Source organism: Ambystoma mexicanum, chromosome 13, assembly GCF_040938575.1.
Source record: "Ambystoma mexicanum isolate Mex_15411 chromosome 13, UKY_AmexF1_1, whole genome shotgun sequence".
Lineage (NCBI taxonomy): Eukaryota > Metazoa > Chordata > Amphibia > Caudata > Ambystomatidae > Ambystoma > Ambystoma mexicanum.
Window position 1 is genome coordinate 615028939 of NC_090938.1, and position 23690 is coordinate 615052628.

At 47.0% G+C, this 23690-nt stretch overlaps 1 protein-coding gene across 3 annotated transcripts in view; it reads left to right on the forward strand.

Moving 5' to 3' along the window:
* DNAJC7 (DnaJ heat shock protein family (Hsp40) member C7) overlaps positions 1 to 20521 on the forward strand; it is an 838484-nt gene extending 817963 nt beyond the window's left edge. For all 3 annotated transcript variants that reach the window (XM_069634491.1, XM_069634489.1, XM_069634490.1), the window contains one exon: positions 19064 to 20521. In XM_069634491.1, the coding sequence (XP_069490592.1) occupies positions 19064 to 19101 (38 nt within the window). In that variant the 3' untranslated portion in view covers positions 19102 to 20521. The remainder of the gene's footprint in view (positions 1 to 19063) is intronic.
* Positions 20522 to 23690: the final 3169 nt, after the last annotated feature.

A 23690-nucleotide genomic window follows, 5' to 3' on the forward strand; every position in this document is an offset into this window, starting at 1 on the left:
CCAGCCTGTGTCCCTTCTGTGTTTCTTTATTTCTACAAAGACTTCTAAAACATTGTGCATTGTTCACTTACCTACTAGAAGTGCTTCAGTTCACCTAGACTTTTTTTCAATTGGCATTGGCTAGCCAGGCTCCCTGAAAGACTCTTCTTACCTCTGAATTTGTGTTGTACCTCTCCTTCAGGAAAGAGTTAATTTACTTTGCATTGGGGGGTTTAAAATGACTTGCCTGCTTGAGAATATTTGTGTAAATTGTGTTTTATTCCCAAACCCTTTTCTTTGACACCCAAACACTATTGCTATAAATGTATCAGTGATCTATTAATGTCCATAGTGTTCTAGTTATTTGTCGTCCTAGTTATTTGTCACCTCAGGGTGTAGGAACCATCTGTGTGCCATCCGAAATGGGTACTTGCTGATTTAGAGAAACTAAGAGTATTTTGAAGTGTATTTGTGTGTTACTTGTATATTGCTCCCTTCTGAAGAAGGCGTACTGAACTGACTGCTAAATAAAGAAACCTCGAGTTTGTTTGAATACTTGTCATTGAATCTCTGTGTAAAAGCCATACTGCTCACATTGACCCCTCTTGAGAGAACCCTGCCTGTTCAGCCACACTACCAACCTGCGTAGTACAGACTTATACCAAAGGTTGGGTTCCTATTGCCAGGAGGTCAAGGTTGCTGTAGTCTTCCAAAGGACACTGCACACAATCTTGCCTAGCAGGGCAAGGCAGCCCCACAAGATTGCAGCAGTGTGGGATGGCTCAAAATGCAGGCGGTCTTGAGTCTAGTGGGTCTCACCAGGCTCTGGGTCAGGGTCGCCATTTTTGAGTCCCCAGGTCGATTGGAATGAAGGGCTACAGCATGCTGCGGTTACACAGCAGGCTTTCCGGTCGCTGCAAATCGTTTCAACCGCTTTTCATTCATCATCCGCTTCGGGTTTTGGTTCCAGTGGTCGACTTGTCTTCAGCTTCCAGGTTTGCAATATTTAACAGGAACTACAGCACAACCGCTGTATTCTCTCCCTGCATTTTACAACAAGGTGCGGTTTGGTTGTCCAATCGGGACAGCCAGCCCCCCCCCCCCACTGGGATTTGTCCCCATTCAGGCAAGGAGGAAGACAAAGGGATGTGGTGTTTTGGATTCCTCCCTCACTTCCTGCCCTCACAGACAGACTGGAGCCTGGGCAGGGAGTCCAGGGGACACCCGCTGAAGATAAAAAAAAAAATCACACCAAGGAATTTCCCACCCTGGATGTCGGGGAAGGAACAAGAAAGGACAAGAAACACTAAAATGGCAAAAAAAAGAAAACTGGGGCCTTTTTGGTAAAATGGGCACCCCTAGGTTACTTTACTGAAGCTGTGGACACAGCCCGCGGTAAAGGTGCACCAAATTGAATACAAGGTATCACTGCCACCAGCCATTGAAGGTAAACTTGTCCGTGTAACAGAATTGTTATTTTAGTGTGAAGGGAGATGCATTGTATATCCCCAGCACTCCACATAAGGTGGGGGTGTGCTGGTTTCACCAAAAAAAGTAAAAGGGATCGAAAGATCCTTTCTACCCTTGGAGCCCCTAGGGCAACGCAGCAACAGTCACTTAATGCTAACAAGTTGTTAAATAGGATAACTTTAAAAATACAGTATGGAGAGGCTCAAAATTGACCCCCATAAAAAGAGTAAAAGATTATGTGAGTTTGGAAAAAGGTTCCCACTCACTGAGGTATTAAAGAAAAATATCCCACTAGTAAAGCAAAAAGTTCTGGGTTTGACTCTGGTCAGGAGGATTTACCATTTCTATGAAAATCTTACCTAACATACACGTAACTGGTTTTACTGTCACTTCCTTCCTATCCAGCTCCAGTTTAGACGGTATCCCCCTTTCTGAACCACTCTGAACTAGTGATGTCAAATACATCCCCGTCCCATTGGTCGGAATCCCAAACAACCCCAGCTGACGCAGTTACTGTTGCCACTTTGCGGGTATTCACTCTACCTCTCCTTTTTGATATTTGTATCGGGCAACTCTTATGGCAGCTCTTTTGGACACTGACTGATATTTGTCTGCCTTATGATACCATTTCATCTGAAGTTGCTGCATTAGTGCAGTCTGTTTCTCAGCCGCCAACTCTTTTTTCTAAAATCAAAACATTCACTTGCAATTCTAAATTCTGTTGATGCATCTTTCTGAACGCATGCAACAAAATTCAACCTCTTCTACCCAAAGCTGAGCACTCCTTTCCCTTCTCCACAAGTACCTGTTGCAAGCAAGTCGCCATGTCGGCCGGACTTGCCTCTCCTATACTCATATCCCAGGTCTCACTCAAACCTGCACCACATGCCCAAGTCTGTGTTTGGCATATGGACTCCACCCTGGAATCATCAATTCGGGACAATCGCTGCCTGCAGAACTTCCCTTTTCCCTAAATAACGAACCATGATTTTGATGGGTTTTTTTCACGTCCCCTATCAAAACCTCAACAAGAATAAATGTTAACGAACTCAAAAATAAAACCTCAAATTGCCTTTGTGTCCAAGCTTCAGATTAGTTTTGTATTTGGAACTTATTTCATCATAAATACCCTGCTCACAGGGCCACTATGTTATGCTTTTTAGACACGTGTAATGACCTCAGCACTTACCCTATTACACAAAATAAAGGTTCTTGGATTGAGGAAGGCAATAATGGACGCTTAGACCATTAGTTGGAAAATGAATTGATCTTTACAGGCCCTTTATTCACATGCTATTAGTATACATATAACTATAAAATAAATGCAACTGATTATACATGGACAAGAATAAACACAGTAGGTATACGTCACTGTTGGTGCAGTTGTAGGAGAAAGCTTCATCTCGGCCATGACCACACTACCCAGTCCCAGGGCAGGTATGCAGAGAGGCATCAACCAACAGGCTCCGGAGTGGAGCGTCCTCTCTCTCAGCGAGACTTCAAAACCCAGGGTTTCAATTCTGTCTCCTCTTGGGATACCTCTCGTCTTAAGGAGGACAAATCCCCATCCCTCAGAAGTTGTCGGCTGTCCTCAGCTGAAGGACAGACAGTAAGCATGAGGCAAGAGTGGAAGAATGCAGCTCATTTCCCACACGCTTGTCCCGACCACCCCCTATCAATGCACCTGCACATCTGACTCCCCTCTCAGCTCATCCTTGAGTGAACAATGCAAAAACTGTCCTCCCATAATAAGCTCATCTGCTTCACACTAAAATATCACCGGTGCAGAACTCATGTCTGCCTTCTAACTGAACTCACAAATGTAGAATTTCATTGTGGTTTGGAAGTGAATGTCCAAAATGTTCGCGCACCAGCGCCATGTTTATTTTCTTTTCACACACGCACTACATCAAGGAATTCAGAGGTCGAGTCCAGAGCTGCAATATCGCGCAGCATCCAGCATGAAAATGTTCTTCTAACCTAAGGTACTGTGGGGAAAAAAGTTTTGCTTACCTGATTCCAAGAAGTTGCTCCAGAGCGTTGCAGTGCACGTAGAGGTGTACAGGGCAACCCCTCTTACCTCAGACCCAAGCTGCTACTTGTGTCCCCTTCTCAAGTCTGTTTTAAGGTCTCCCTTGTTAGTTAATTTGCTGCTTCAATAACACTAGACTGGAAGAAATCCACTGGTACTCTTCATACTTGTCAAGACTTCAAATCCTCTCCGTACTGCCTTTAGCTAGGGTTGCATTTTGGGTCTTAAAGGACTTACTACGCAACGAAACAGTCTCTAGAACCTTGAACTAAGCTTATGTTACACAAACCATTTTCCTCCCTTTAAGTGACTTTACTGATTGTTTGCCGAGTAAATGCACTATCATATAAACCGTTGAAAACCGCATGAGTGCGCAATAACTGATAAAACAATAACCTTGTCTTTTCCCTTTCTAACGTTACTACAAATGTAACCGCGAACAAACACAAGTGAAACTGCCCTTGGAGTGTATTATCAAGTATAAACCTCTGAAGTATTTAAGTTTATTCTGGTGTAAATATAATAAATATATACTTAATATAACTTATAAGTGTAAGTGCTTCTTTGCTGTGCATGTCCAACTAGATTAGTTGTACTGAACTACAGCTCACATCTTCCTCTTAGAGTAAGCCTGACTGCTCTGCTACTATACCAAGCTCCTAAATTAGTACAGACTAATACGAAGAGTTGGGGGATCTACATACCATTAAGATAGCTTACTAAAGTCTTACTACCAGTGGGACTTTAGGAAAACTCCCCTAACAGCTGGCCCTCAGCATATGGGAGTGGGTGATTGCGCAGGGCATATAGATCTCAGCAGTGCACCTGCCAGGAGAGTCGAACCTGGTGGCGGCCGGACTTAGTCGGCTGGGCTCAGACAACTACGAGTGCCAGCTGAACTAGAGCTTTCATCAGGAGATTTTTAGCAGGTGGGGGTCTTCCGGTCACTGACCTGTTTGCGACGGAGAACATCCGGACTTGTCGTCAGTTAGTATCTTGGAGGGGGGGGTGCGGGGGGGGGGGGGAGGGGGGGGCACGGATCCCTCTGGGACGTGCTTCAGATCTACTGGGACGGGATGTGGGCATATGCATTTCCTCCTACCACCCTCATCCACAAGGTTGTTTGCAAGATCAGGCAGACCCAGCGCCTGTGTCTCGTTCTTATAGCACCTCGGTGGCCAGCCAGGCCCTGGTTCTCAGACCTTCAACAGTTGCCAGTCTAGCCAGCGTAGCCTCTCCCGTTGGGGAATGGCTGGCTTCTGGCGTAGCAGGTGGAGCGGTCCTCCAACCCTCTCCGGAGAGGCTAGCCCTAGCAGCATGGTACCTGAGCAGGTAACTCTTCAACATCTCCAACTGTCTCCTGACAACCTGGAAATCATCCATGGAGCTAGGAGTCGGGCTACGCGAAAACAGTTTGAAGCAAATGGACCGGATTCTGCAGCTGGTCAAAGAAAAAAGGAGTGGACCCGCTAACGTGCATGCTGGACCAGGTTTTGCCTTTTTTGGCATATCTAGCCAGATCAGGGGTCCAGGTCGAGACTTGTCGGCCATACCTAGCAGCCATATGCACGTACAGTTACTCAGACAAGTTTACTTTCTCTTCGGCCAACCCACTGGTGAAAAGACATGTGATGGGGTTAACCAGGCTGTAACCGCCTGTCGGAAGCCTGCGCCCAGTCTGGGACCTTAGCGTTTTACTCGGCGCCCTTGCATGCAAACCATTAGACCCCATGGCCACAGCGGACATCAGATTGGTCACGCTCAAGACAGCACTACAAGTGGGGCTCACTTTAGTTCGCAGAGTTAGCTAAATTCAGGCCGTGGTGGCTTCCGAGCCCTACATTGTTTCCTCGCGACAAAGTTGTGCTTCACACTCAACCCAGGTTCCTCCCAAAGGTTGTCTCCTCCTTCCACATTAACAGAGAAATTGGGCTCCCCACCTTCTTTACGGACCCCAAGGAAGACACTGAAAAGCTTATCCACTGTTTAGACATCAGAAGAGCACTGAAATTCTATCTTGACAGAGCAAAGGGTATTCGCAAGACGGGATGCCTTATTTGTCACTTTTGGCGGGTCAAGACCTGGACAAGGAGGGCATGGACGCTATCAGGTCCAAGGCAATGGCTGTTGCCTTCCAGCGTCACGTACCGTGGCAGGTGATTAGTAGGGCAACAGCATGGGCCACCCCATCGACCTTCTACAAGCATTACTGCCTGGATGCCAGTGGCAGGGGTGACGCAGTATTTGGCCAGGCTGTTCTTCGTAACCGGTTTGCCTAGAGGGTCAAGCTCTCCTCCCCATGGCAGTTGTATCAGTGGTAGACGCCCATGCTGGATGGAGGAAAAAGGACGAGATGTAGGAGTCATTAAGTGTTACTCACCAAAGTGACTAACGTACTCCTAGTCCATAGTCCCCTTTCATCCATAGGTCCCACCATCCTTCCCCCTAAAAAAAGAGCAGAGAGGTTGAGCAGTTTAATACAGCTGACGCATCAAAGGGGACTGAGGTGTGGTACGGGTGGGCGGGGTTAAGGCAGCGCATGCTCCCAAGGACGAGCCCCCACACACGTATACATTTAAAGGGAAAGTGTTATTTTTCTGGTGAAAAAGGTTCTGCTCGCGTCCCTAGCGAGGGACGCCCATGCAGGATGGAGGAAAGGGGACTATGGATTAGGAGTATTGTTAGTAGCTCCGGTGAGTAACACTTGATTTATACGAATGTGGTGTGCTTTCTAGATTTGTGTGGAATAATTGTACCTCTTTCTCGACCTATAACCTCTACCTAAGAGTTGAGCCTTGCCGCTCCAACCATGCTACCCACTTTTAAGAGATGTTTGACTCCCCTTTCTTGACTGGTGTTGTAGTCTTCCACCTAGGATAATTTGTTGCATTATCCTCAGCAGAGGGCGGTGCAAAAACTGCTTTTCTGATGTTTGTGGATCTGCTTAGAATTGCATGCTGTGCATATAGTCCAACATCTAGTGGGAATTGCAGAGTATTGCATCTTTTTTTTGAGGATCGAAAGGGACGTCGACATGGGTATAACTGTAACACTATCCCTAAAGTGATGTGTGGTGTATCCAAAAACCCTCACGCGTCAAGGTCCCACCAGATCGTTTATTTCCGCCAACCTAGTTGGTCGCTTATGCAGAGCTCGTAAGAATTTATATTGCTGATCTATTCCCACTGCCTATGGTAGTTAAGTCAACTTCGACCATCTCGACGGCTGTAGCGTTGGTTTCCTGCTCGCTGACGCATACATCTACAACTGCTCTGCGACTGGTGACCGCGTGGCTTTGGCCCTCCGTCCCGGCTTTTACAGAAGGGAGAGTGGGGCCCTGTTTACTTCTTCTCTGAGAATGCATTTCTTTCACCCCTCTCCTTTTCCTTTTGGTCCGGCTACCACTAACCTCTGCTATGGAGAAGACTCCTTTTAAGTTCTGCCCGTCTTGTAACAGTAAATTTCCCTGGAAAGACACCCATTGCTAATTCAAAAGGTGTCTTCCTCATGACTACGAGCACTCATGTAAGGCCTGTAAACGTTCTGCCGAAGACATTGAAAGACAGGCAGACTAAGTGGTGGGCGGCCAAAGACCTTTCCCCCACCATCACTTCGGACGAGGAATCCATCGGCAGCCATGGCTCCAATTTAGAAGCCATTGACCTTTCCGCTGAGCCTATGCGCTCCCATGGGCCCATCCCCGGCCCGATAGACAGGCTGTCAGAACTGCTATGGGGAAGTCGCACCCCGGCGTCAAGGACACGCACGCGTGCCCACCCTCGGCGCGCGCATGCCCCACCCTCCCCCCCCACCCTCGGCGCGCGCACAACCGCGGCATGCAAATGGACATAAAGCTTCCTCTGAAACAGGCAGTTCCCTTAAAACTCCCACTACCGTTGAACTGCCGTCCAAAGGCGCTTGAATGCCGAAGGACTCAGTGGTGTCACCGACCGCTGCAGTGCCTACAGGCATGCCAAAACACTCTATGCCTTCGATGGTGCTTCTGAAGCTCTGCAAGAAGCTTTCGGGTACCGTTTCGGCAGCTGGGGACTCCAGGGACACCCCCTCTTTCCAGGGGGACTATTTGAGGCTCCCAGCCTCTTTCTAAGGCCTAACATAATGGTTCACCCCCTTATAGGCAGCCCTTTCCACCCCCTGACCGTTCAGCTTCCTCAGAACGGACCAGGAAGAGGTCTGAAGTGTATGGCTAAAATGGCTGAGTTCCTCAACTTTCCCGACCAGTAAGACCTTGCTTTGTAGAGACATAGGGAAGTGGAGTCATGCTCCATCTCCTCTAAATCTCAAACTTCCCTCCACCAGTGCCCTGTTTCCCTCTTTGGAAGAACCACAGGAACACCACGTTAATATCTTTGGGGACTACACAGAGGACCCGGGTCATGTTTCTTACAGAGGTTTTGACCTTTATGACCAAGACTGTCTATCAAGACCCTGACTGGGATACCCTGACTGGGATCAGGCGGATGACCAGGGCTCGTGGCACACACTGACACATAACACTGACCCAGACGTTCTCTGTCTGGATTCCCCCACTACTCCTCTGCTGAGAGATTTGTTGCCAGTTGACGACCAGACTCTGTTTAACTCCCTCTTAAAAAGAGCAGCCGACCATTTTAAGTTTGCTACGCACTAAGCCGCCTCGGACTCGCACTTCGTGGATGACATCCTCAAGGAAAAAAGCTCCAGTTAGGCAAGCCATTCCCTTATTCAATTCCATTCTGACGCCTCTCTCCTTCCTTACTGTCCCCTTCCCTTAGACGGTTAGTTAATCCCTGTGTGGAAAAATTGTTTCACCCGGCCCCCTCTGATCCCCTCTACATTAGGGGCCACGACACACCGACTCCTTGGTTGTAACAACCACTTGCAAGCAGGCAGGGGTACCACTGTCCTCGGCAGAATCCCCTCCAGACAAGGATTGCAAAACATGTTACGCCTTTGGGAAGCACGTCACTGCCTCTGCAGCTTACTCAACAAGGATTGCTAACACCACGCACCTTGTTAGCTACAGTGTCATTCAGTGGGGCGTAGCACAGGATGGCCTTCAGGAAGTTCCTAGAGCCTACCCGATCACGCCTGCTGGCGATCATGGCTGAAGGCAGACAAGTTACCCAGAATATCCTGAAGAACCCTCTGGACTCGGCCGAAAATGCAGAGCGCATCCTTGCCCAGGGAACCCGACTCAAGCGGCATGCCTGGTTAAAAAAAACCTCCAGGTTCAAACCCAAAACACAAGCCTCCTTAATTAACAAGCCTGTGCAGGAATCCAACCTATTTCAGAATGCTGTCGACAATGCTCTGGAAACGGCAAAAAAGGAGCACAAGACATTAAAGTTACTTAGCCAGATTTCAGTTAAGCCTTTTCACCAGCCCGGCGGACCTTTCGTGGCCAATCCTTCTCCCGCTCGCCCCAAGGTCAGTGTGGCTCCGGGGTGCCCCCTGGTGGTCCTGACAGGGGCTCCTCTGGCAGTTTCCAGTATCAGCAAAGAGGCTCTCGTAGGGGCAAGGGCAGAGGTAGAAACTCTGCTCCCAGAGGCTACCTGAGCTCCACCTCAAAGTGACTCGCCAGTACGGGTCCCCTGCCATGCTTCCCCGGTCTGGGGTCGCCTGTCACAATTTATGCATGCCTGGGAGGGGATCGCATCAGATCCGTGGGTACTAAAGACTGTTGCCCACGGGCACTGTATCGCGTTCCTCCACCCACCACGAAGCAGACGCCGGTCACCAGAGCACCTGCTGGAAGAAGTTCAAGTCCTGCTGGAAAAGGGTGCCATCAAAGTCGTCCCCCTTCTCCAGGTGAACAAGGGTATTTATTTAGTGTACTTCCTTGTACCCAAAAAGGATCTCACCATGTGCCTTGTTCTAGACCTGTGCCCTGCGAACAAGTATGTCAAACCTCTAAAGTTCAGAATTACCACTCTTCAGGAGGTAATCCCACTGCTGCATCAGGGGATTACATGGCCACGTTGGACATGAAAGATGCATACTTTCATATTTCAATGTTGCCAGCGCACAAAGTACCTCAGGTTCATGATAGGACACCCACTATCTGTTCAAGGTTCTCCCCTTTGACACTGCCGCAGCCCCAAGGGTGTTCACAAAGGTAGTGGCAGCTCACCTGTGCAGGCAGTCCACCCCAGTTTATCCCTACCTCAACAACTGGCTCATAACAGGGGATTCTCACGCAACATGCCAGACAAATACCCAGAAGACATTAGATCTCCTTCAACCTAGTATTCTTTTAACAAAAAGAAATCCAGTCTAACCCCCCCAGCCAAGTCGAACAGTTTCTGGGGGCTCTAATTTGAACAAAAGTCTGGCACGTCTTCCCCGCCAACGAGAGGGTTCAAAACATGCTGTTCCAAATCCCTCACTATGTAGCCAGTCACCAGGTGACCATACGCAAGGCCATACCAAGACTCAAGACGCAAGGGAGACCATACGCAAGGCTCAGGATGATTTCTTCCTTCGTCTTCCTAGTTCCTCATGCTCGTCTGCGCATGTGCCCCATGCAAGAGTGGCTCTCGAGCCAATGGTGTCAAGCCAGTGGGACTATCTAGTGGTTGTCTCGACAGCCCTCGTTCAGTCTGCAGTGGTGGTCAAGGGAAAACCTTTAGGGAGAAACCTTCACCACCCCCGCAGTAGAGGCCACTCTCAACACTCCTCTTTTGGGGGCGGGGGGTGATTCACCACCTTCAACAGACAGAGCATGGCGCGTGGTCTCCGGCAGTAGCATCCAAATACATCAACCTGTTCGAACAGTGTTCAAGGCCCTGAAGGCTTTCCAGAAACGCCCCCAGGGGAAGACTGTATTACTTGAACAAACAAGGGGGCACTCACACTCTTGGGCTATCCAGACTGGCTCAAAACATCTGGAGTTGGCCACTCAAACACAATACGTTCCTCCTCTCAACATGTTCCAGGGGATCTTCTGGCAGACGTACTCGGCAGAGATTTTCCCCCCTACCTGTAGACCGAGTGGCGGCTACAAGGGGACATTTTACTTAACATCTTTGCAGAATGGGGCTTTCCAGAGATTGACTTGTTCGCCACTCTGGAAAATGCCAAATGCCCAGGCTATGCTTCCAGATACCCACAGAACCGCTCTGAGGGGAACGGTTTCTTGATAACATGGTCTGGGAGATGTGCCTACGCTTTTCTCCCCGATTCCCCTTCTGAACAGGATAGTGCACAAGATGCACCAAGAACCAGTCACAATGATCCTGGTGGCCCCAATGTGGGTCTGCCAGCTTTGGTTCTCCCATCTCATCACAATGTCAGTCTCACTCCCCAGGAAACTGCCATGCCCTTACAACATGCTGTCACATGATCAGGGACTAACGCAACACCCATGCCCCCTGTTGGGGAGAATTTTCAGTTTAGTGCGAAAATCCTCCCACCTTTTACTGAACTTTGGAACTTTGTCCTTTAATTCTGTGTTTTTCCTTGTTTTTCTTTGGACTTTGGAATCTGACAAACTCCATAGGCGGCATCTTTTTACATTATGTCACACTGCACTTTCAGTGCAGTGACACAGGGAAGTCTTCTAGCTTTCCCAAAGGTTTAAATACCTTCTCTTGGTGAAACTACTGTTTCTAAGAGCACTGAAGTGAAATTGACTTTACTTACATTTTGTAACTTTCTAGACCCAACACACACTCTTACAATAGGGTGCTGGAGGGTTTACTTGGTATCCCCTTTGTCTAGTTTCTCATGTAACATTTTTATGTACCCTTTTCTACAATTAATGGCTGGTGGCACTGGTTTACTTTTTCCTACTATTGTGTGTTTCTACCGCGGGTTGCAATTGCATCTGCAGTAAAGCACCCATAAGTGCCCATTTTGGCAAAATGGCCACAGGCTTTTTTTTCTCACCGTTTCTTGTTGGAAAGGTCCTTTTTGAGATTGACACTGCGCGCCAAACCAGGTTTGGTCCCTTTGTTTGTTTAGTCTTTGGCGGGATTCACTGGGGAAGCCTGCCTCTGGATCCAGCGTGTCTTGTAGGGGCAGAAAGTGAGGGAGGTGCCCAAAACCCACTGTGCTTATTCCCCTTGGTTACAGGAATGCACCCAAAGTTGATTGGTGGGCTGGCTGTCCTTGGTGCACAGCCACCCTGCTGTGCGAGTGACAGGCTGCGAATGAATGGGAGACACCTGCATAAAAGGCAATGCTTTTTGCTTGGAAGGCAGAGTCAACCACTGAACGAAGGAATCCGAAGAAGAACTTGGAAGAGACGCTTGCTGCAACTCCTGGACCGTTGGTTTGCCCGGTGAAGCCCTGCTGCATTGCTGAAGCTCCGAATTTGCCTCGACTAGAGAAGCCCTGCAACGGATGACTTCTCTTGGGTTGGTGGGACCAATCAACCCCAAAGCGAACTCGTCTGGACATCCCCTCAGAGCTGGCTGTACTTCCGTTGCTGCTGCAGGAACCTATTGCCAGGAAGAGGAACACCAGATCGAGGTGCATCATTTTTAAATCTGACCCAAGCTACAGGAAGATCCTCTGAACTCCCATGAAGCAGGACTGACCAAGCCTGAGCCACCTCAACAGAGTGCTGGACAACAGATGGGAGGAAAGTCCATAAAGTTATTCGAGAACCGCGGTGGTGCTGTTTGCGAGAGCCGCGAGAAGCTGAAACCGTGAAGTGCAGCTGATCTGAAGTTTACCCATTGCTGCCCCCAACCTTCCATTCGTAGTGCAAGAGTCCCCAGACGTCCTCCCTCTTGTCCACATGACTGAGGCCCAGGAAAAACAGGATCTGCAGACCTACACAGGAACAGAAGCCAGCAGGAAGCATGTTTCTTCAGACCAAAGGTACTGTAAAACTAAGTGGTTGCTTACCTCTTGTCATGTAGCCTTGCTAGTCCTGAGTTGGGACTTGTATTGGTTGCATTTGCAGAGTTGCTTGTAGCTTTGCCCTCACAAGCCTTCCAGCTTGTGGCCCTACAGTGATTTCTTTTAATAGAAAAAACTTCTAAAATTTTAAGACTGTTTAACCTACCTGCAAGAAGTGCTTCAGTTCACCTAGACTTTTGCTCAATTAACATTGGCTGTCCTGGCTCTCTGAAAGACTCTTCTCACCTCTGACTGTGTGCTTTAACTATTCCCCAGGAAAGGGTCAACTTACTTTGCATTGGAGGGCTTAAAAAGTACTTACCCGTTTAAGAATATTTGTTAAACATTGTTTTATTCCCTCTCGTTTCCTTTTTGACACTAACCTCAGTATTGCTCTAAATGTATAGTGATATATCAATGCCCACAAGGTCCTAGTTATTTAAGTCACCTCGGGGTGTAGGAAGCTTGTGTGCCATCCCCAATGGGTATCTACTGATTTACTGAAACTGAGTGTGTTTATTTGCATTATATTTTTGTTACATATGTGCTCCCTTCTAAAGCAAGCTTATTCAACTCACTGTTTAATAAATAATTGTTTAATCAAGAAACCTTCAGTGTAAGTGTTTATTTGGATACTTGTCACTGTGAATCTCTGTGATAACCCTACAGCTCACATTGACCCCTCTTGAGATTAGCCTTGCTGCTCACTCTACCAACTTGTGTAGTACATGCTTATACCAAAGGTTGGGTTAACTATTGCCAAGAGGACAAGGCTGGTGCAGTCACCCACAGGGTGCTGCATTCAATCTTGCCTAACTGGCTACCTCAAAATGGATTGTCCCATCCACCTTTGCTATTTTCTTGCTAAGAGAATGTTACCCTTCAAGCCCAGACCTCAATCAACTCTGGGCACAACTCTAGCTTGCAAAGCAAATGTACTTTAGATGCCATTTGCAAAACTGCCACTGGAGTTCCGTTCATACTTTCACATAACATTACTGTTTAGATACACATTATAAAAGCGACACATAGGTGGGCCAAGCAGTGTTAAAACATATTTTTGTTGCACTACCTTCAAATAACCTGCCTCCTTCTCCAAGTTCTGCTTGCTAATCTATACAAAACATGTGACTGTAAGCAGATCCACTATCCTCAGAAGGCATACATTACTCACTGTAATTGTATTTCTGATACTTGTATTTGCTTAAATTCACATGCTCCCACCCTTCCTCCCATCTTTGATTTGAAGGGTCTTGGGTAAATCATAGATGTTTCACACCTCATCACAACTTACCTTTTCTCCATGCATACACTGGTCTCCCTCTGGTTAGAAACAAATACTCTGAGCGGCCTCGATGCCTAACGGATTAGGAGTACAGTGGATGTCGCACAAGGGATATTACAAATCTGCCCAGTCAACGTCCCCGAACTTCGAAGACAAGATGTGCAATACTTTTCGCTTACCACTAGATGTCGGCCTATGCCAAGCATGTGACTCTAAGCAGATACAAGCATCAGAAATCAGATTACTCTAAGTAATGTATGCCATACATTGACCATTAGGAGAAAGAATAAACATCAATAATCAGTGCAACACCGGTAAGTACTTACATGCCTGAAATTCAGTAGAGACACTTGGAAAACCCGTAATATAGCTCACCTAACACTTAATGAGTCCAACCCTTAGATGGTTTAGGGTCTTGTGCCCTAAAAACAGCAGTTCCAAAGTTATACTTCACAGGCAGGTTTATTAAGAGATTTGGACGATGCCAGTGGTTATGATCACAAAGTAAAAAAGGCAAGCAAAGTTCAGCTAAGTAAACTAACTCCATTCCAGTCACTAGGATAAGCCTAGTAAGGAATCCTTGACCCGGTCTCAATCGACCAAATTAAGGAAAGAGCAGTTTAAGGACAGGATTTTACACCCATGTAACCTATGGGGAGGAGACGGGTATGTTAACTTAAGTCCCTGACTTATTTCTCCAGAGAGCACTGATGAGGTTCCAGATTCCTTTGGGGACCCCATCTGTGCTTGGTCTGGTCAAGAGTGGCCATAGGGTTGTGGGTGCAGAAATCACTTTAAAGCGCTGGATTTAGTTTCGGTCAGTTGCGGTGCTTATATCTCGGCTCCAGGCACCTTCCAGCTGAAGACGTCTGCAGAGCAGGTGCCCTCAGGGCACCTCCAGAGAGTGAAGAAGACTGATTACAAGGGACGTAACCATGATCCGCCAGCTGAGACGATCTTCAGTGGATGAACAATGAGAATATAAGGTGATGCATTCCATTTCAGCTAAGGACTCATTTCACTAATGGTGCAGTATATTAAACTTGTGTAAAATATTTGCATTCTAATTGATCCAAGCAAATTAATGTTGCCAGATTCATTGCTGTAAGGATGAGCTGACCACATGGTTGTTTTGTATACACAATGTCTCTGGCTGAAAATGTGCAAGACCATTTTCATGAAAGTACTGGACCTAAGGAGGACGCACCTAGTTCTGAAAGCCTTTCTTCCATCCTTTGTTAGGCAAAGTTTGAATGCAGTACCCTCTGGGAACACTACTAACACAGGTATAGGCAACCCAACCTTTGCTTGTACTACAGTTTTGGTAGCGTGATGAGCAGCCAGGCTTATCTCAAGAGGGGAAAATGTGAGCTGTAGTGGAGTTACACAGATTTACAGTTATAGATATTCAAATAAGCTCTTGCACTCAAGGTTTCTTGCATAAACAATTACTAATTTATCAGTGAGTTATAAAGCCTTCTTCAGAAGGGAGCAATAGAATAGTAACACACAAATACAGTTCAATACTGTACACTCTTAGTTTCTAAATCAATAAAGACCCTTTTGGGATGGTCCACAGACACAACCTATACCCACAGGTGACTTCAATAACTAGGGTGCTGGGGACAGAAGTTGATAAAAGGCAAAGGTTATTAGAACAACAAGAGACCACATATATTCTAAAGCAGGCAAATACTTTTAGATTTTCCTAGAAGAGTCAGTCAGTTAAATAGGCTAAGCCAAAGTCAATGGGCAAAAGTATTGTGTAGAATGAAGCACTTTTTGTAAGTAAATGGAAAAGTCTCTGTACAAGTTCTTAGGAGTCTTTGATGAAAAGAAGAATCAAATGTAGGGCCACAAGCTGGTTAGACTTGTGAGTTGCAGAAGTGGCAAGCACTCTACAGAAGAGGTAAGTTCTCTCAGACTTTTTACAGTACCTTAGAAATTAAGAAAAGATGCAGCTGATAACTTCTGTTCCTGTGTAGCTTTGCAGATCTCGCTGTTCCTGGTCCTCAGTCATGGGGACAAGAGGGAGGACGCCGGGAGACTCCTGCAATGCACTGGGGCGGTCAAAACTTGCAAACTTCACTTTCAGTGGCTGTTCAGTGTTTCAGCTCCTCGCGTCTACCGCAAATAGCATCACTGCGGTTCCTGGCTGTCGAGATGGACTTTCCTTGCTCCTGGGTCCCACACTCTGAGGGGGCTCCGGCTCGTTCAGGCCTGCTTCCTGGGAGTCCGGAGGATCTTCCAAAAGCTCTAGGCCAGCTTAAAAGCAACGGACACAATCTGGTGTTCCTCTCCCTGGCTATATGGTTTCCAGCAGCAACTCTGGAAATTCATCCAGCTCGGAGATGGATGTCCAGGTGGCTTGCTTTGGAGTTGATTGGTCCCACCAACTCAAGGGAAGGAGTCGTCCTTGCAGGGGCTTCACTGTCGATGCGAACATGTCGTTTCGGCACTGCAGCAGGGCTTCAACTGGCAAACCAACAGTCCAGGAGTTGCAGCAGGCATCCTCTTCAAGCTCTTCTTCGATTCCTTCGTCCAGTGGTCGACTCTGCCTTACAAGCCAAAAGACTCGCCTTTTATTCAGTTCTCTCCCATTCATTCCAGCCTAGCTGTCACTCACCCAGCAGGGTGGCTGTCATTGCCAGACAGTTAGCCAGCCAATCATCGCAGAGTGCATTTGGGTCTCCTAGGAGACTAAGCACAGGGAGTTTCGGGCACCTCCCTCACTTCCTGCCTCCCCCAGACACTCTGGAGCCAAAGGCGGGCTTAAGTCATGAATCCCGCCAAAGGCAAAATGAACAAAGGGACCAAACCTGGTTTGGCGCGCAGAGTAAATCTCAAGAAGGACCTTTCCACAAAGAAATGGGGGGGGGGGCCAAAGACTGGGCAACATTTTGACAAAGATGGCTCCCGTGGGTCCTTTACTGTAGCTGCGAACGTAGCCCGCGGTAAAGGCACTCCATGGTAGTTCAAACAAAACCACTGCCACCAGCCATTCAGTGCGAAAAGGGGTATCATAAAAAATGTCGCAGTCTTTAGCGTCTCCCTGGGGCCTCCTGAAGGGTCAAGCCAGCCTGCATTTGCCAGCTGCAGTCTGGCATGAAAGTAAGCCCCAAGCCGCATGTGCTGTGCGGCCTGGGTGAAGAGAAATACCTGGGACCGCGTTTGCAGGTCGGTCCCGAGTGAGAGCAGCCTGGGAGGCAGAGGCATGCCCGGTTGCCAACTCGGGCAGGCCAGGAGAAAGTCCCAGGCTGCGTGTGTGGTGCGGCCCAGGTGAAGATAACACAGCAGTCCGGGTCCGCGTGCGACGGGTCTGATGGCCAGTCCAGGTGGGCCGGAGGTGACAGAAGTCCCAGGCTGTGTGCGCGGTGCGGCCCAGGTGAAGATCGTGGCCGTGCAGGGAAACCCACCTACCCCATGGCCAGGCGGGGCAGGTGGTGAAGAGGAGGAATACCCTGACTGTGGCGGAAGGAGAAAACTAGATTGCCAGCACTGCTGCGGTCCCTGCGCACACTCTTCTCTCCCAGGGTCCAGCCGGGGAGAGCGGTGTAGAACTTGCCTATGGCCCGGCCACACCATGTCTGGTGTGGCTGTAGGGTAGTGCGGGCTGCTAGTGACAGGGAAAGGTTCCGTTAGGCAAGGCCTGGGCGTGGCCCAAGTTGAAGGAAAGCACCACCACAGAGGAAAATGGATCAAAGTGCTTGTGAAGCCCTGGGATGGCTCTTGTGTATATGTGCACCACCACCCCAGTGTTGGCACTCTAAGTTGTACCCATGCTCGTCTCCAATTTTGTAAAACGCCCCCTTTTTTTGTTTGCAACATTAATTTTAAACCCCCCTTATACCCGAAATCAACCAGAAATCTGTGTATTGCCCTACTTGTCTTCACTCATAGAATTGATTCAAACAAGCATCTTCTGAATAAAATGTGCAAGTGTGTGTGCATTTTTACCTCACTGTTTTCATGTCAATTTAGACACGTTACAGAGTAGCTAGAAAAACATCAGGCTTATGTGGAATGCTAATGGCCCGTTCCAAGTGAACTGAGACTTGGCGGGGAAAGGGGCCATTAGCATACTCCGTTTCACACGTGTCTGCCCCAGCCCAGAAATAAAAGATGAGACTAAAAAAGAAATATGCGAAAAAATAACCTTTATCGTGATTTCACAGATGCAAACCTCTGTGTTTAACACTTAAAAAAGCACCCGATTCCTTGTTTTCAGGAACAAGGATGCGTACCACCCAACAATTTAAGTGCTACCACTGGGACCACCACAGAGGAAAATAAAGGGCTCACAAAGCCCTCTTCAATGAAAGCACCACCACAGAGGAAAATTGAAATATGGCTTTTAAAGCCCTGTCAAGGATGCAGGGCTGCCAGAGCCCAATGTCATTAAAACCACCATCACTGAGAAAATAAGGGCTCCAACAGCCCTATGTGTACACAAGGCTCTCAAAGGACAGGAAGCACAAACAAGGGCCCTGTGACAGCCACCTGCGGGAGGTTGTAGGTAAAACTTGGAGGCACTCTAGCGTTGGTGCTGCAACAAAAAGGTACTGTGCATTATAGAGCTGTTTATGTGACCGCGACTGAGGTTTTAATATAAATAAGGACAGTCTGCCGCTGTCAGGTTTATGGGGAAAAGGGGACATTCATGAAATATCTTTTAGGAGTTAATGGTTATGGGGATGTGAAGCCCAGGGTATGTGTAATTAGGAACTTGGCTAAAGTTCATATGATGGAGGCTGTTTCCCATGTTATTTTCTAGCTTGTCTTTAGTACAGCGATTTGAATGGGAAAAATGAAAAGGGCGCCCTCTAATTGGGAAGGGACATCAGGGAAGTGATGTTTATATATAAAAGTTCGAAGGCTCACCAAAAATCCCTCTCCGCTGTACTGTGCCTTATTTAGATCATGAACTCCGCATTGTCCCATCTCCTAAATTAACATATTTGTTTGCAGGTTGCTCAGCGCCCCACCAGAGCATCTGGTCTGGTGGGGTGGTGCCTCAGTAGTCCTATTTACCATCAGTTGGGACGAAGTTTGATGCTCCGCTTCAGTGAATTTTGGGAACTGTTAAGCCTTTACAGGGCATGGTCTATTTACCACCATCTGTCTTTTTTGTAAAAAAAAAAGTAATCTTCTTTGATCAAATCTTTCAGTGACTATGGGACAAGTGCATAATATTGGTTTTTGCACATGTGGTGTTTGACTTTCAAGACATTTTACTTCAACAAAAGGCAAAAACACTGCTCCGAATAAATACAGAAAACATTTATCTGTGTAATGTATTTTATATTTTGCTAGTTCTATTGATAAGTAAATTTAAATTTGGTTTTGTACTTGTAATGTAATCCATCGTAAAGAAATCTTTTCAAGGTACAAAGCAAAGTATTTGGTTTGGCAGTCTTGTTCTGATTGATCTTTTTGTCTTTTTTCAGCTTCTGGTCCTGGAAATTTCTTCTTCCAGTTTGGTTAAACACTGCAAATCTGATTTGTTGTTTTAACCTCGGAAATGGACATAAGTTAACGAGAGACTCCTCCCTTGCATCATCACCATGCCTCGTTCTTTAGAGCTGTTTTCGTTTTTTCATTTGGATACCTCTGTTTGTGTGCTTGTGTTTGAAGAGAGGGAGCCGGCAATGAAGAACAGTTTGAGGGGGGGAAACCAAGGCTTATGAAATTTGTTTTATTAACTTTATTAAAAACAAGCAAAAAAAATTTAAATACAGTTTGGAAACTTTTGGTCCCTTCATACTGACAGCTGTTTTTCAGGAGTCTTAAGAGTACAGTAGCTGTTAAATTGATAAAACCCTTTTGTACTCCAATTTTCTTTTTTGTTTGAGTTTTGAGGACTGTAGGACATCCCTCTTCCTGAGAATGGTTCACCCCAAGTTACATGGACATCCCTCAAGGAAATGTGCGACTGTTAATGATTTTAAACAGTATTTTCTTTGAGCATGAACTTCCATCTGTCACTCTCAATTCAAATACCCAACTCTACCAGCTGAAAAACAGGTTGAATAGTGGACTGTTGGCCAAGAGAAGTGCTGGATGTATCGTCCACATATATTAGATTTGAAGATGACCTTGAAAGCTTCTGGAAACCATGTCCATTCAATGTATTTTTTCGTTTTGTGCCATGGATGTTAAGAGTCTCTACTGTTCATTTTTATCCTACAACATATTTTACGCCCTTGCTCAATAGACTGGACACAAACTGTCAATTAAGACATTGCTAGCCATACTTTAGCCTTAACCCACATTGGGCCACAAGTGAGAGCTAGTGCCTCGCACAGAGGACAATGTTGCCTCAACTGGAATTCATGGTCTTTTTAAGTTTTATTTTCAAGCAGATCACCATGATTCTGCTCATCCTTCGGGCCACGCCAACTTTTGAACATTCTAGGACTCAAAGCGATCCATATTCTTGTGATCACTGATCCACTGTGGTCAAAGGCCATAACACAAAATGGGCCTGGCCCGCAGAGCTCTGCTTCTTTGGCTTATATATCTTTTGAACCTGTGCTAATTTTAATGTAAAAAAGTGAAACGCCACCTCCTCTTGTTATGGGCATGCTAAATAAAGCTACTGAAACATTTTGAGTTGGGGTTTTCAGGGGTGAAAGCTCATCCATTGAAATCTAGTGTATTGCACTGGCTGCTTTGCTGGAAGCCTCTTCTCGCTAACCAGCCCTCTGTTGTGTTGTCTTTTATTACGAAAGCCCAGTGTTGAACAGTTTTTTTTTTTTAAATCCCAGTTAAAACAGCTGTTTTGCAAGGCTTGATTGGTTTGATGCAGCAAAATGTTTGGCAGAAAGTACTCACTGGAACACTACAATGACCAATACCTTTCTCCCTGATGAAATGTACTCCATTTGATTAAATTGTTCACCAGGTCTCTTTGTTTGAAAAAATGTTTTAAAAGGACCACACTGACTATGTTCTTAGGCCACAACAGCTTAGAGATGTTGCTGGAACCTAGGGTGTACTGTTCATGTTGCACTGCAAAGGAGAGATGTTTAGGCAAACTGATTTTATTATTTGAATTATCTCGATAGTTCTTGATGAGGTGCCCCAGTATTCTGACAAAGTATTAATTGTGATCTGGGATTGTCAGTCCTTGATGCTATGAGCAGCAAAAAAAAGTATTTCCTTTTGGTTCACTGAAGCACAAGGAGTTGTAAGGTAGTTTGAAAATGGACTGTTGTATTCTGCTAACTTTGTGTGACAAACTTTGTTCTGATCCATTTTACATGATCTTTGGTTTCTATAGCAATTAATGTGCTGTTTTCATTCTCCAGTATGTCCCATTGTGGTAGGGGCCCTAATTAATTACAGAAGTTAAGATGTGGGCCTTACTTTGGATGGCTAGTATGGAAATCCTCGTTGTACACCACTGGCTACCATTTTTTAAAATGTTTTAAAAACTTTATTAAGTATTTGACATCACATATGACATACAGACATTGCATATAACGGTAAGGCAAACCATTGAATCAGAAAGGTCAAGCGGACGGACAACACATACATCAATACTAGTCCAGCAATTAAGAGTCAGGCCTAGGGCTTGTTTGTGCGAGACCCAGAATCCCGCCAGGTTCTTCTGCAACAGGCAAGCTCGCACCCACATTTTGTGCTTGCACCGTTTGTAACAGAAAGGTCTCCATTTCTGATGTTTCTCAATCTGCCTAGAATCACATGCTGTGCATAGTCCGACATCCAGTGGTAACCGCGGAGTATTGCATCTTGTCTTTCGAGAATCGAAAGGGGACGTCGACATGGGCATGCCTGTAACACTATCCCTACGTGACGTGTAGTGTACCCAAGATCCCTCACACGTCGAGGTCCCTCAGATTGTTTTTTTCCACCCAGATAACTGGTCACCCTTATGCAGAGTTCGTAAAGGACATTGCTATTGTACAACGACCTTTGGTCGAATAATTCTATAAAGATAGTTAAGATCACCCCTCCCGTCCCTTGTCTCGACGGCTGTTCCAGTTTCCACTGAAGACCTGCGAGTTTCAATGGACGGTGATCCTGTCGGTGTTGCCGACCACATGGCCTTCCGCTGGCCTATACAGTAGGGAGAGTGGGGTCGGGTGGGCATTTCTTTTCACTGAAAATGCCTTTCCCTTTCTTCCCTCTTTCCCAGTTGGTCTTTGTCACTCTGTGTAACCTCAGCTATGGAGAGAACTCAATTTAGATTTTGCCCTATCTGTAAGAGCAAATTCCCATGGAAGGATGAGCACAGATGGTGTAACTGGTGCTTGCCGCTCGATCACAAAGAGGAAGGGTGTGCGGCCTGTAAGCTCCTCTGTCCCAAGACTTTGAAGGAGCGTAGAGTGAAACGGTGGGCGGCCTACGGTATGTCTAAGGCCGGGACTTCTCCCACTGCCGCTACCACCGAATGTGACGACGGCGAGAGCGACTATCAGACCTCCGAACCGGAGGTTGTTGACCTTTATACGGAACGCTTGTGTTCCGCATCGTCTGTCCCCGGCCCCGATAAGCACGGCGTATGTTCTGCTATGGGTAAGTCGCACCCCGGCGACAAAGACGGACACGTGCATGGCACTAAGCACACAACCCCTAGCCTTACTTCGACTACGTCAAAGAAGACTTCGGCGCCAATGGGTGCACCGGTAACTCGGATAGCCGCCGATCGCTGAGATCGGCAGCCCTCCCCACAGCCGCATGCGCGCCTAGCAATTGGGCAATCTAAGACAAAGGGCGCTACCCCAAAAACACATAGTTCTGTCGATACGCATCACAGGAAGGCGTACGGCGACGATAAAACGAGGACGCAAGACAAGGCCTTGCCACTGCCAAAAGTCACAGCACTACCGGAAAATGTGGCCGACGGGGGCAAGGCCCCGGTCCCGCCGAAACAGACTCCCTTACAATCGTCGGCTGTACCTGCGTGCCTTCCGACTGGTGAGGAGGTCGAGGTTAGCATGGCAAGAATTGTGGCTGCCGATTCTCAAAAACGGCAATATAGGTACTCTTTCCGAAAGACCCAAAGATCTGTCGATCTAAGGAGAGCGTTCAAAAGTCGAGAGAAGGACACAGATACCCCACCTTCATCTGTCCTGCCATAGGACGTCTCTGAAGGAGAGGAAGGACTTTCTTCGACGTTAAGGCACAGATCTCTACGTTTTTCGATGGAAGAAAGTGCTAAAGACACTTTTTCGACGGAAGACTGAGAGGCACCTTTCCACCCGTAAACCATTCTAGGTCGTCAGTCTGGACTAGGGAAAGTTTGAGGACTGCATGGAAAGGCTCGACAAGTTTGTTTCACGTGCAGAACAACCTACACCAAGGAGGCCAAGGGAGGAAAGCCCCGCTAACCCTAGAGCTAAATTCCCACGGCTTTTTGAGCCCTCTTTAGAAGAGAACATATATAATTATGACCTTACAGAAGAAGACATTCCACCAGTTAGTGTACAGGAAAATCCTTTCTCTAACGAAGAGGAACATGATGAGCCCATTGAAGGCTGGGGGGAGGACCCAGATGTGGGTGACCCTCAACCATGGCAGCCCCCAGAGCCACAAGACCCAGATATTCTGGCTTTGGACTCTCCTCAAAACACCCCTACAAGAAATCTCTCTCCTATTGATGATCAACTGACGTTTAACGTAATGTTACATAAGGCAGCTGATAACTTTAAAATTGCCACTGAAGAGGCAGCACCTGAAGCTGACTTCGTTGAAGACTTACTCAGAGAAGCCGCCAACCAGCTAGGCCATCCCTCTCCTCAATTCGATCAAAAAACGCCTGGCTCCATCCTCGACTACACCGGCTCTTACGAGAGGTGTAAACCCAAGAATTGAAAAACTTTCGCCCTTCTCCCTCAGACCCTTTATATATTAGGTAATTCCACCCCAGATTCTTTGGTAGTCACTACCACAAGAAAAAGAGCAGGGTTCCCTTTGTCAACCGGCGAGGCACCCCCTGACAAAGAAGGAAAAAAGACTTTATTCCCTGGGTAAGAGGGTTACCACAGCAGCAGCGTACTCTACGTGTATTGCCAATAGCACCACTTTATTGGCCAGATACGCAGATGC